The sequence below is a fragment of the Crocuta crocuta genome, unplaced genomic scaffold, assembly GCF_008692635.1.
Source record: "Crocuta crocuta isolate KB4526 unplaced genomic scaffold, BGI_CrCroc_1.0 scaffold258, whole genome shotgun sequence".
In the NCBI taxonomy this organism is placed as follows: domain Eukaryota; kingdom Metazoa; phylum Chordata; class Mammalia; order Carnivora; family Hyaenidae; genus Crocuta; species Crocuta crocuta.
The window spans coordinates 7,740,046-7,754,358 of record NW_027532842.1 but is presented as its reverse complement, the minus strand read 5'-3'; the positions used below and the strand labels follow the sequence as shown (position 1 = coordinate 7,754,358).

Below are 14,313 nucleotides of genomic sequence, written 5' to 3'. Positions count from 1 at the left end.
AGGAGAGGGGCTGTAGGTAGGGGTGGGGGCGGGGTCACGCTTCGGGTACAAACACCCGGTGCCCGTGTCCGTGGGGGAGCGCGCGGGGGACCGCTGCGCGCGGGGCGGCGACACGGCGGCGGGGACACCTCAGCTGGGACCTTGAGAAGCCCTTTGTTTTTCCTGCGGGGGTGCTGGCGTGGAGGTGAGGCCGGGCGTGGAGAGGAGGAGCACGGGTCTCTCCGGGGGCTCGGCGGGGGGCGAGGTGTCTCTGTGCATAGACATTTTTGTCTTTAAAGCGCTTGCTCGCCGGGGGCGGGGGGGAAGCGAGCAGAGAACCCACTGAGGAAATGGCAGTGCGGGGTGATAAAAGGAAGCGAGTGCCGGTCCCTCTCCGCCGTCTGACTTGGCCGAGGCAGCCCGAGCGGATGGACTCCTCCGGCGACCACCGGCGCCTGCGCCGGGAGACACTGCCTGTGGCAGGGGTGGTTTCCCGGATCGGTTCAGATGCTTGAAAAATTGGGAGTTGTAACTCCCACTCAGTCCTTTCCTAAGGAAACTCGGAGATTTGCTCCGAGTTGCTACGGACTCCGATGAGCTCCCTCCGGCGCTCTGAGACGATGGATTTGGCGGCCCGGGTGGGTTCTCTGGGCGAGCAGGGAGCTCTGTGGGAGGCGGTTGATCTACTCTCGAAAGCCTCCTGTCATGCCTCTCTCCACAGTCTGCGTGCGTTCCTGTCCTCTGAGGAGTGCAGCTCTGCTAAGTGTTGGGGGCTTTCAGGCTGGAGGGTTGTTTGGCTCGGGCCACTGTGGCCGTCCTCCCACGCGCCTGGCCTTATTATGGCCTTGGACGTGAGGCCCAATACAGAGGGGCCTTTGGGAGCTGGGCCAGCTTTGGGCTCGTGGTCCATTTGAACGGAGCCCTGGGCTGACCACTGACATCGAGTGAGTCTGGAGCAAAGGCCTGGTGTGGTCCTTTTCCTAAAGTGATCTCAGGAGCTGTCCCAGACTCTTGTGGACCAGAGATGACCTCGGACCCCAGGAGACCCCCCTTGGGCCCAGTGAGCACATCCTGCAAGGAACTGTGAGCTGCCATGAAAGAATGATGGATGCCACTTGGCCGCTGCCTGTTACCGCGGCCCTTGTGAGCTGAGGGTGCCTTGGTCGCGTCTGCCTCCCTCCCTCTCTTCCTGTCTTCTTTCTTCCCTTCCCCGCCCTTCCCTTCTTACCCTCCCTCTCCTGTTGCTCATTAAACATTTAAAGCTTTCTACACAGAAGCCTTCTCCTGGGTTGCTATCGATCCAGCACCCCCTGCACAGCACACTCATGCAAAAAAGGGGGAGGGGGCCACCCTCCAGTGAGCATGGTTGGAAGCACTTGCTTGGCTCAGGCCCAAAGACAGATTAGTTGACTTGGTGGAGGTTATGGAGTTCACTGTGGACAAGATGGTACCAGGAATGATAAGGATCCAATCTGCTGGGTCTTTCTGACCTCAAGATGCTGGTGCTCTGGGAGGGGCGGGGGGGGGGAGGGAGGGGGAATGCTATGACTCACTCAGGTGCTCTGCTTGCCCTTAGGTCACTGAGATGACCTCATAAAAGGTGTGCTTTTCTTTTGAGGTCTCTATTTTTCAAGGAGTTACAGAGATATGGATGGTGGTTTGAGATGATGAAATCATTTCCCCTGGGGTAACTTCATAGGTAGTTTCTTCTCACCTGGAGAGCCACCTCGGAAACTTGTCTCAGGTATTTCCGGGGGGCCCCCTCTGACTTCCCTTCCCAAACCTGAGTGAGCTACTCTTCATTGGACCTTGAGCATAAATGTCCTCTTCTCACCGGCTTTCCCACATTGTTGTTGTTCTTATCTGTTGACTTGTCTTTCCTTCCACTAGATGGTAAGCTCTTTGAGGAGATAGGCATGGTTCTTGGCTGATGATAGTCACTCAATAAGAGTTTGTTGATTGAACACGCCAGTATAAATGAACCATAGCTGTCTTTTGATGCCAGAAAAAGAAGGTAGATCTCTTAATACTTTCATTTCCAGAATATATAATAATGACTTCAGTACTTAAAGCCTTTAACAGACTTTAACTTTCTGTACATAAACCATTTGGGTCAAGAGTCTACATACATAGGAGATGCCCCCCTTCCCAAATTCTGCATGATGAGAGAGCACAGTCCTAGGGGCTCACCTGCTCTTCATTTTCTCTGCTACTTCTGGGCCTGCTCACTGGGTCTGTGGAGTCTGATCTAGGTGACAACTTCTAGTCACTAGTGAGGGAATGGCTATATAAATATGCTACAGAAATCACGGATACATGGGGGAAAAAAAGGTAAAAGCAGTGGTAAGATGTGCATCATCAATAAGGATATAGGTTTTGGTGTCTCATTGCTTGGGAGCAAATTATTTAACATCCCGAAACCTCAGCGTCCGCATTTGTGAGCTGAAGGTTAAAATACCGGAATGCCTAGGGTTGTTCTGAGGACGGAGTAGAAGAAGGCCTCTCTGGCACTGACTAAATACTCAAGTGTTCAAGCCATTTTGATTGTCATCGTTTTTGTTATTGATAGGATTCTTGGTGCTCTGCAGACAAGCTGGTCAATGGGTTTGTGAGATCACCCACACCCTGTTGCTTTTGGGCCTGATGGGCAATGATGATGAATACTCATGATTCGTTCTCAGAGCTGCCTCACGTTTAGGGAAAACAGAGAGATCCTCACATACTCTGTTAGAAGATACAAGTGACTTTTAGTTTTGCAATTAAACCCTTCCCCACTGACATGGCATATTAAATTGGTTAGACCTCAACAGGGGCAAAATACTTCCTATCTGTCATCTTATGATGAAAATTAGACAGTAATGAATTCCTGACACTAATTTCGGGGTTACTAATGGCCTATATTGTAGTTGTTTTCAGGTAGCTAAGGAAAGGTTCATATGCATGGGACTCCCCATAGTAATAAAAGGCCACAAATGAAATCACTTTTTAATCATAAGAATTGGAAACCGGACAGTAAAATGAAGGAATTGCATGAGTAAGCGAGTGCATCTCGTGTGAAGTGAATCTTGTGGAAATATTTCCTTATTTATGTTTCTGTTTGCTCTGTGAGGTAGGGAAGGCTCATCATACACTGGTTCTTTTTGATGCATCTTCCAATGCAGAGTCGCAGATTGTCAGATCCGAAACACAATTTGTAATTGCTCTTTATACTTTGTCCGTACACTGTTTCACATTTTATGGAAATAGTTTTGCATGTTCTGATAGTCTATAAAATGTAGACACGAGATATCGGTTACATTTTGTGCTTATAAAAGAATTAAGAATGCCCCTTTGTAAGAAATCTCTCTTCTTTTTTATATCACCTTGGAACCCTTTGCTTTATGAGATTCATGCAGTGCATGTCTTTGGATTTTGCAGCCCAGTCTGTTTTGTGAGGGTTGCAAAATTAATTGTCTCAAAATCCACGTAAGTGCTTTTTTATTACTCTCGGGAGACTGACTATAGCACACTGTTATCCTTCTTGTTCTGCTCAACTCTTAAATATAAGTGAATTTTTTAATATTTGAAGGTATTTTTAAAACAATTCAATATTTGGTATATGTTAACTCAAGGTCTGCCCAGAGGATATCGTTTTATAACAAAATTGAGCGAATGGCAAAGCCCAAATAATACTATAGCACTGTCCCAGAGATACAGTGGGGTAATCATCTTAAAACAACAATATAGTTAGAGAAATGAAAGCTGCTGTTGTATGGCCATAAACTTCTAGACTGATGCCCAGTCAAGGTGTCGTTAGTCTCCGTGAAGTAGGCAAGGGGAAAGATGGGGAAGAGAAGATTATGTTGGTTTGACTTTGGGATATAGTTCTCCGTGCCCGTTTGCAATCAAGAGCTCTTTGATATTAGCATTTTCCCCTCAGAATATTATGTTATCTTAATTGCTTAACTAGCTCTTTGAGGTTTAGATAAGTACAGCAAAAACCAATATTTTGTTTAAGTAGAAATATTTGTGATGTGTGTAGGCTATTTAATCTTCCAGGTGGAGCTCAATAAAGTTAGATGAGGAAGAGGTGAATAATAGTCGTATAAATCAATAAGGTCTTTGGTTAGCACCTTATACTATTATCTTAAGGGAAATAAGATCAGTCTCTGAATATAATCTTTTCCAACTCATGCCCATACACAGATTCTTAATTTCATATTTACAAAGGGGGAGTAAGTTGTTTTTCTCTTAAATTATACTCTTCTAAGGTTAATGAGAAGATGTATTTTTGTTTATCTGTCATATCACTCTTAGGGTATCCGTAAACACTAGCTTTAAAAATTTTTTTGTTATGTGTCATGTTAGTACGTATTTTTGTATCATTTTTACAAAATGGGATTTCGTTGAAAAATGAGTTTTCTTTGGCAGTGGTTTTAAGAGAAGACACTTAAATATTTTTTTAGTGTTTATTTTGAGAGAGAGAGAGAGAGAGAAAGTACAAGTCGAGGAGGGGCAGAGAGAGAGGGAGACATAGAATCTGAAGCAGGCTCTGAGCTGTCAGCACAGAGCCCGACACCAGGCTCGACTCATGAACCGTGAGATCATGGCCTGAGCTGAAGTCAGACACCTAACCAACTGAGCCACCCAGGTGCCCCAAGGTGCTTCAGTGAGTGTGAGATTATCCAAATTGGGAGTTGGGCTCAATGTCCTCTCAAAGAGTCTTAGGGATGCCAAGACTAAGGCATTGCTCCGTGCTCTGACCTGTCTCCCATTTGTCTCTTAGGCATTCTGGAATTCATCAGTATAGCAGTGGGCCTGGTCAGCATTCGGGGCGTGGACAGCGGACTGTACCTCGGGATGAACGAGAAGGGGGAGCTGTACGGATCAGTAAGTACTGGGGGACACCTTGCCAATCTTTACGCTTTGTTCCATTGGGACTGCATTTCCTCCAGATTACACACGTCTAGAAACGAAACTGAGTCTGTTTGGAAGGAGAGTGCACGTTCTTGCTTTTTGAGAAAAACCATTCTGTTTTTATTTATAGATATCAGCGCTGGATCTTCACCAGGCCAAAGTTTCTAAGAAAATGCTTTATTTATATGCCGAGCCATTTTCATTGTCAAGTAAATAGAAAATTCACAAGTGTGAAAAATCCCATCTTCTTGTATTGAATGGGAGTTATTTTTGAAATGAATTGAAATTATCTTCTCCTAAGCTTTGCAAAGCAGTGTAATTAAAACTAGAAACAGACAACCATGCAGTGAGTATAAACCCTTTCTTTGAGCGCCACGGGACTCTCATTATGTATAGAGAAGAAAGGGATGGAAATTATTGTCAGATATTCTTGTATGTGAATAAGAACATAAAAATATTATAATCATCTGCAAGTATTTAAGTTTCTTTTCTTTTTTTTTTTTTCCTGTCTCCCTTCCCATCTCTCCCAGGTTGTAAGCTCCTCGAAGGAGGCAGTAAAGTATTTAGGGTAGCCCCGCAGGTGGCAAGTGCTATTCTAGGTGCTCCAGGTGCTATTCTAGGTGCTCCTGACAGTAGTGAGAAGTCCTCATTTCTATTTTGAGAGAAGGGGACTGACTTTACATCTTTGCTGTCTTTTTGCTTGTGCTAGCAGTTCCTAAAACACAGCGCGTGCTTTACAGCAGGAACTTAGTGCATTTCTTCGCCAAACGTATGAGTGTGAATAATAGATTATTAGTGACTATATACTACCTTGAATTTTTGACAAAAAAGCTTGTAGTGAAATCAGCTGTTAGTTTTTCCTTGCCATTAGCGGTAGCCATAGGAGAATTTAATCCACGTTCTCGGCCATCGGAGATGTTTGCTTAGAATCCACAAAAAGTTGAAGATTAAAAGAAAGAATGGGAGACGGAAGTGAAGGGCATTTTCACACATAATGGCGAGAAATGTTGCCTAGATATATCCCTTTCTTGTCCACATATTAGAAAATAAGTATGTGTGTACACACACATGCAGGGGTTGGAACGGTATCAAATGCAAATTCTTCAAATGACAATAAATGTCCTGTGTCATTTGAATATAGGACATGCCATTAAAAAAATTTTTTTTTATGTTTATTTTTGAGAGAGAGAGACAGAGTATGAGCAGGGGAGGGTCAGAGAGAGAGGGAGAAACAGAATCTGAAGCAGCTCCAGGCTCTGAGCTGTCAGCACAGAGCGCCACACGGGGCTCGAACGCACGAACCATGAGATTGTGACCTGAGCTGAAGTCAGACGCTTAGCCGACTCAGCCACCCCAACACCCAACCTACACCATTTTTTAATGATGCGAGATGGGTTTTCCTGCCTTGGTGAAATTTGAGTCTAGGTTGGTTGATTTGGTTAGATATGTAAGTCTTTTAAAAAGAAGTGCTTCCTTGAGAGAATAAAGTCCCTTTTTAAGCACGGGATTGGGTTGAGCTTTTGAAACGGTTCGCGGTTCAGATCAAGTTATTTACTGCCTAAATCGTTGTCGCCAGCGCTTTTAAGTGCAAAGATAGAAGGTATAAGGAAGCTTTTAAACTTTTGGAACCTAAAATGATGTTCTCCTTTGTCACCCCGTCAATTGTTTTTTTTAATACTTTTAGGTATCCCATGTGGCTTTAATTAGGTTGGTCACAGTTGAACTAAATAAAATGCTTCTTGTGTGTAGGGCACGACCCAACATTTAGTGAGTGGAAGGGACTAGGGTTTATCACCATGGTCCCTAGACTTTTTGGATCACATACCGCCAGCCAAACAATTTTTTTCGAGTATGGGTCTTAACAGTGTATATTAAATTATTTAAAGGTTCTGTATATAAAATGTAGTTCATATTGATTGTTTTGTTTTATTTATTTTTATTTTTTAAATTTTTTAATGTTTTATTTATTTCTGAGAGAGAGAGAGAGACAGAGTGAGCAGGAGAGGGTCAGAGAGACACAGAATCTGAAACAGGCTTTAGGCTCTGAGCTAGCTGTCAGCACAGAGCCCGACGCGGGGCTCGAACCCACGAACCATGAAATCATGACCTGAGCTGAAGTCGGATGCTTAACTGACTGAGCCACCCAGGCACCCCTGATTGTTTTATTTTAGAAAACCCATATTAAGGTAAACGTTCTTAAAGGTTGTGACAAATGAGTAATCTCAGATAGAGGCCATATTTGTTCCCCACTCCATGGACCACCGTGTACGCCCCTGCACAGCACCCTCCCCTGGAGAGAGGTGACGAGTCATTCAGAAGAAATCTCCGGCATCACAGCCCGTGTTTTGCTGGTTGACAAGGAGAGCGGTGGAGCTTTGTGTTCGGCACAGTGGCCTCTGTGTATGTTGTCCAGCCGAGCCTCATCTCCCTGTCTGGGGTCTTCTGGTGGCTTCTAGCTCGTCTCTCGTCTCCTCTCCTCCGGCTGCCTGCCTTCCTATGCCCCAGTCGGCAGCACAGGCTGCGAACAGAATGCAGGCTCTAGAATGTACCCTGAAGGTAGGCCCGATCAGTATCAGTGACAGGACTGTCTGAAATGGTGGCCGGGTGGCAGAAAGTTGGAGAACCCCCTCTTGGCATGTTTTCTGGGAAGCCCACAGAGCGCGTGGCCAGGAGTAGACATCCCACCTCCACCGCCACGTGGCCACAAAGCCACACAGCCAGCTGACAACCCCAGTCCCTGAACCCAGCTAGGCGAAGGGGAGAGTCCGAGAAAAGGCCGCCACNCTTGGAAACTGCTCAGAACCAAGGAGGAAGAGGAATTCTTTTGCGTATTGGGACTTCCTTTCTGGAAAACTACCTTCCGAGGCTCCTCTGCATCGAGCCTTCTCCCCTTTCCAATCCAGTCTCCGTGCTCCTGGGAGAATTGCCCTTCAAAACGCGCATATGAGCGTCACCTGTCAGTGCAGAGCCCTTCAAATGCTCACCTTGGAAGGTGGATGGCTGCCTGCTTTAGCGCAGCACGCGGTGCTTCTCAGCGGCCACTTTGCCTCCTCCGCAAGTGGTAGCGGCTCCGTGAACACTTGTTGGGTGGAAATGAATGAAGCGCTGTGACTTCTGTTGCTGCTTCGTTAAACACATGGGTGTGGCCCTCACTGCATCTCTGCTCGTGTGGTCAGGTGTGCGTGGGACCCTGCTGGAAGGTGAACCCCAACTTCCCATTCATGCGCTGCGCCGGACAGTGACGTGTCGTCCCTGGTATGTCCCGGCCAAGGGGGACATGGCTGAGGCGGGAAAGAAATGGTGAAGATGCAAAAGGGTGGCAATTGGAGTCAGTCTCTCTCTGCCATTCTGTCTCTGCCACTCCTAAGGGCCCTTGTTCTCCTCATCTGTGAAGCGAACAGCTTGACGTAGATATCTGGAGTGGCTTTTCCTACTCCGGATCTCAAGAATGTATGGCTTGGATTTGTCAGGCTTCACTCTTGGGTCTTGTCTGTCTAATGCGTGATGCACATACGCACAGTGTGTCTGCAGCAAGATCGTGTTGGCTCTTATGCATGGAGCTGGGCAGCCGATGGTTTTCCCTTTGGTCTGAGCCTAAGGCAGGAGAGGGGGATGGGAATGAGATTGGCACTCATCTGTGGCCAGGAGTCATGCTCTGCATCTGGGTTGTGGCCACCACAGCTGTGTGGCAGCGGGAATCAGGAGTGGCCGAAACATCACATTTCACTGTGAGGGGACTGGGAGAAGGAAGGAAGAGAAACAGGCACTGATTCTGTTACTCAATACAGTTGGCCCTTGAACAGCACATGTCTGAACTGCATGGGTCCTCTTTTTTTTTTTAATTTTTAAATGTTTATTTATTATTGAGAGACAGAGAGGGATGGAGCATGAGCAGGGGAGGGGCAGACAGAGAGGGGGAGACGCAGAATCCGAAACAGGCTCCAGGCTCTGAGCGGTAAGCATAGAGCCCGACGTGGGGCTTGAACTCACGAACCAGGAGATCGTGACCTGAGCTGAAGTCGGACGCTCAAGGCATCCCAGGCGCCTCAGCTTGGGCCCTCTTATAAGGCAGGTTTCATTTATTTATTTATTTTGATAAATACAATACAGCACTGTAAATGTACTTTCTCTTCCCTGCAGTTTTCACGTTGTCTTTTCTCTGGCTAAGTTTATTGTAAGGACCTCATATCCAAAATGTGTGTTAATCGTCTATGTTGTAGGGAAGGCTTCCAGTCCACAGTAGGCTATTAGCAGTGCGGTTTGGGAGGAGTCAAAAGTTGTACGCAGGTTTTCCACTGCGCTGGGGGTCAGTTGACAGGGTCAACTGTACGCTAGAAGTTGTAGCTTTAAGAATTTTTATCTGTATGAGGTTGTGTATTATTATGAAAGAAGGTTGAGAGGAGGTCTGAGGAAGTAGCAGATTTCCCCTTACAAAAAGTAAATAGGTGTGTACATACAGCAAAAATGAATTTAAAATGTATTTTGGGATGACTTTTCCCTTTTCGTCTATGTCATTCTTTTGTTTCCAAGTTTATGTTGGGAATGTATCTAAAAGGTGAACAGAGTCATATTTCTATAGAAAAATGCATAGGATTTTGCTGTCCTAATGGAACATGACAGTGGGACAAGTGGCATGCGTAGTGTGCATCGTGATCTGACTGAAGGAAGCCTGAATAATTCTGACTCCGCGATGGGGTTCGATTCTCCTGTTCACGTGTTCACTCACCCATGTGTCAATTCCTTTGTTTGCTCTTTCATTGACAAACATTTAAACGTACTGGATGGCATGTACTAGGCTAAATGTGTAACAGTGCAGCAAAGAACTCCAACTCTGGTCGGAGAAATGTACTTATAAATAATTCAGTGCCGTGTACAATGCGCTATATTAGAAAAACACCCAGGTATCTTGGAGGGTCCAAAAGAGTGCTTAATAACTGCTTGGGGAAATTGGGTGAGAAAACTGAAACTGGATCTTGAGGGATGAATAGGAATCTCAGAAAAGGAAGAACAGACAAGTTAGGGCACATGAGCTTTCAAATGTAAAGATTATCTGCCGGAGTCATAGAGAGGGTGTCAGATATCTCTCTCTCTCTCTCTCTCTCTCTCTCTCTCTCTCTCTCAGACACACACACACACACACACACACACACACACACACACACACTTGGCCAGAGGATTATGGCATTAGAGTACTACATTTATCACTTTTGTTCTTATCAAAGAGACTAGAAGTAAGGCTCAGACCTTTAGAGTCTTGATCTAATTTATTTGAATATTATCAAGGTACTTTAATCATTAAGAATAATTGACTATAATAAATATCTCTTTCAAAAAGAATGCTATGGAAAAATTAATCTCCTTCAAGAAGTTTGTATTTAGGGGTGCCTGGCTGGCTTAGTCGGAGGAGCATGTGACTCTTGATCTCAGGGTTGTGAGTTCAAGCCCCATGTTGGGTGTAGAGTTACTTAAAAATAAAATCTTAAAAAAAAAACTTGCATCTAATGAAAGATACTTTATCATTTCATTAAAAAAGGTAGCCAAAATCACTAAACTCGTCACTAAAATCATAATGATCGAGGAAAGTAGAGCATAGAATCTGTAAAAGTGATACAAAGTGATGATGTGCAGATTTCAGGCTTGTAGCCCTTCTATGGCGCTTACTCTATGCCGTCCAGAATTTTCATTCCTGTTGGTCTTTTCCACTAGATTAAGTTTCTAGGAGTCAGATTCTCTTTCTAATCCTTCTGTTTCTTGAGGGCCCCTCAGGACACGTTATGTGCAGTTGGCATATGGTCAGTGTTGGTTGACTCAACTCTTCAGCCTGTTGTGACCTGCACACACGCAGAGCCTTGCTGTATTCGAGCACCGTGTGCCGATAGCACTGCCCTGGCTGCGGTTGCCCACCTGCAGAGTTCTGTGTTTCCTTATCCAAAGACCCAGACCGTGTAGATGGCAGACTGACGCTTGCCTAATTCTTGCAGCCTTCCGACCCGTGCTTTGGAACCCGACCACCATCTTGATGGGGATGCTTATAAAACACGTGTTTCCTGGAAGATTTGATTGTTATCTTTCCAGAGACCCCACTGGGCCCTGGTTTATATGAATCCACGTACCACCAAGGTGTGATAGATTTTTGACTGTGTTTCCTATGCACATACATTTAAGAAAAAATACATCAGTCGAGGCAGTTGTCTCTGCAGAGTAGAGGTATGTGAGTCAAAAAATTTCTCTTGCCAGGTGTTTCCATGATGTGGGGTAGAGGTGAAGAGACCGTGTAGATCCACCTGTCCCAGAGTGAAGGGATCCATCAACTTCTTCAAGAGGAAAAATTAAAGTATCTCAGATCCTTAGAACCACATCCTGGTTTAAATTATCGTTACTTCGTCATTTGAATACGTACCAAACGTGAACTTCTTATACTAGTCTGGCGATTCCAGTTCAAAACATATTAATATTAAAGTTCACACTAAACTATAAGCCCAATAAAACCCAGTTGATTTGATGTGATGGAAGCTGTCGCCCGACTGAGGTTAAGTTGCTGGTTCACTGTCCGTGTGGCCTTAAAGCCCTTTGGAGCTGAGCACACCTGTTCTTTGGAGCACCTTGGGAAGACAGCTGCCCCTCCCCCCTCCCAAGTCCTCCTATTCCAGTTACTGGGAAACCACATGATGACCTCTGTGGTCTTCACTGATGTACCGAGTATGTCTTTTCTTTTCCTATTAGCCCTGACGGTGAACTTGGTAGCACTGCTGAGCACAGACACGTTCTTGGGTAGCAGGAATTCTCTGGTTACGGGTGGCCTATAGCCTTACAACAATCCCTTTACTTTGTCATGAAATGAACAGACAAAGTGTAACCACGCTTGTAGAAAACTCACAGTCCCTCAGATTAGGCCCTTTGTTTCCCAGGGGTCTGCACACGCCAGCTCTGAAAACATCACAGGAGGTGTGAGGTCCTAGCAAGGAAGGTTAGCGGCATGCCTGGGCGGCCGCTTGACCCTGGCACTTTGTTGGAGCCCGTCTGGTCCCCATTAGGGATTCGGCATTGGCACTCGGGAGTGACTTTTGAAGGAGCGGAATAAACTTGCATGTTTATGGAACAGGAAACCATACCGAACGGCAAGGCACCACTAGACTTAGCAATTTGTCATTGTGGTTTGTCAGTTCAGATTACCTCCATGGTAGACGTTCAGGCATGTCCTGTAGACGGTCTCCAAAGAATGTAATTCATATAAAGGAAATGAAAAGGGTCATTTGTTTAGTAATCTCCCTGATAGCAGGTATGCTCTGGAAATAGGTGGTTTTAAACAGATCTTGTGGGTAATAGAGCATTGCCTTATATGGTATGTGTACATTGCCAGTTTTCAAAGGATCAGGGAAGGATTCTTTGATGACAAAGAGGGCGACACCTCAGAAGAACATCTTATACTGCATCATTTGATTTAGCTCATACACTGTCCCTGAGAGTTTAGCGGCTTAGTGGCTACTCAAGGTCACATAGAGAGTGACAGACAGATTATGATTTGAACATAGCTGAGTTAATAAACTTTGTCTGACATATAGGCATAAGAGCAGCCTTCCATTTTTGTGAATAAAAAATAATTTTACCAGAATTAACCATGTGTTACAGAAGGCTTTTAGTATTTTCTTTGCAGATGTGACTTTGGGACAATTTTTTTCTTTGGAGCAGCCTAGTTTTTATTTTGTGGTTGGATCGTTTCTTTAGTGTCTATGCTGACGGCTATAAGTTAGTGGAAAGTCATTTTTAAAAATGTGTCTATGTATTTATTTAATTTTACTTAAGTGTATGTTGTTTAGCAGAGTAGCCTTTCTGATTTGCTGATCTACTGAGGCAGGTTTTAAACATCCCATGTCAGTAATGACCAAGGTCACAGAAGACAGGTCTGGAGATGTTATAGGTTATGGGAAGGATTTCATTTTAGTCATTAATAGCTCAGTAGATTAAAACATTTTTTTTCATGTTTATTTTTTGAGAGAGAGGGAGAGAGAGAAAGCATGAGTGAGGGAGGGGAGGGGCAGAGGGAGAGGGAGACAGAATCTGAAGCAGCTCCAGGATCTGAGCTGTCAGCACAGAGCTTGACGCGGGGCTCGAACCCATAAACCGCGAGATCACGACCTGAGCCAAAGTCAGACACTTAATCAACTGAGCCCCCCAGGCGCCCCAGTAGCTCATTAGCTTGCTCTCATCTTCTCTGGAGGCGGATGGTTCTGGATCAGGCAACATGTTCAGGAATGGTCTTTGTTCAGCCTCAGGAATCTCGGGGTAGAATCTTCCTCAAGACAGGTGCAGACTTCACATAAGGCCCCCTCTGTCTTCCTGCCCTTGGTTTTACTCCTGTTCCCTGCTGCTGCCTTTTCTGAAGCCCGCTGCCTCAGTGCTTGCCGGAAAAGTCTAAGGAGGAAAGCTTGAGAGAGTGGCTGTTTCTTGGGGTAGATCCCCAGGAAGTCCCGAACAGAATTCCATTTTGTAAAGAGTAGGGTAGGGACTTGGTTACTTTTGTTTCCCATGGAACTGCCAGTACTTCAAACAGTGTCTTGCATGTGGTTGACACTTAATAAATATTGAAAGTATGAATGTGTTGTCAGTGGGATCCCAAATCGCCTGTTTGTTCCTCCCTCCCCCCTTCTTTCTCCTCCCTCCCTTCCTTCCTTCCTCCCTTCCTTCCTTCCTAAAGACCCGTGGACCCTGACTCCTAAGCATCCAGTTTATGAATAGGCATTTAAGAGGAGAAGAGCTGATGTACAGACCGGAGTGCTCCTGGCCATTCTGTGTATAAGGCTCCCTTTTAGATGAAGTGTTAGGAGCCCCACAGGATAGTAATTGTACTGGAGCCTTTGGATTGAAAAGATACATTATGACAGAAACTACTGTGAATTCATTAACATTGTAAAGTGCATTTGTTACAGAGCTGTCGGTACATTTATTGGAAGAGAGCAGCATATCTGTGCAGTGGACAGTCATTCCCCCCCGAGGGCACTGACCTCTGGTTGTGTGGTCCTGCCCCTCCCTGCGCATGTGCGGTCTGGTTAACTTGTAACCTGGGGAGGGTGAGGGGCACCAGGAGAAAGCCGCACTGGGACCAGCAAAGGAACAAACTGACTGCCTCCGACCCCGCCCCCCGCCCACTGCTTCTTCTCTCCCTAACCTGGGTCGTGTGCCTCACCTCTCCTCCGGCACCTCGCGGGTCAGAATAGATCGTAGGTCCCGGTGAACCTGAACTGCTCCACGCTGGAGCCTGTTTCACAGGCAGGCTCTGAAGGCAGGGCCCACGGCTTCTCTTCAAAGTATATCAGTCTCTCTCCCCCGCCCCCCTCCTGCCCCCACCGTTCCTTGAATTAGTGATGCTGGACGGCCTCAGACTTAGGAAGTGCTGTTGCGATAGCCTCACTCACCCATGCTTCCGCTCCCTCACTTGCT

The 14,313-nt window shown here is 45.8% G+C and overlaps 2 protein-coding genes across 2 annotated transcripts in view; one reads left to right on the top strand and one right to left on the bottom strand.

Annotated features, from left to right (window-relative positions):
• The window catches only part of ZDHHC20 (zDHHC palmitoyltransferase 20), a 345,529-nt gene that overhangs the window by 281,610 nt on the left and 49,606 nt on the right, over positions 1 to 14,313 (bottom strand). The gene's annotated exons all lie outside the window — the stretch shown is intronic.
• The window catches only part of FGF9 (fibroblast growth factor 9), a 28,161-nt gene that overhangs the window by 2,274 nt on the left and 11,574 nt on the right, over positions 1 to 14,313 (top strand). Inside the window, exon 2 of the mRNA XM_077745374.1 lies at positions 4,745 to 4,848. Within this exon, the coding sequence (XP_077601500.1) occupies positions 4,745 to 4,848 (104 nt within the window). The remainder of the gene's footprint in view (positions 1 to 4,744; positions 4,849 to 14,313) is intronic.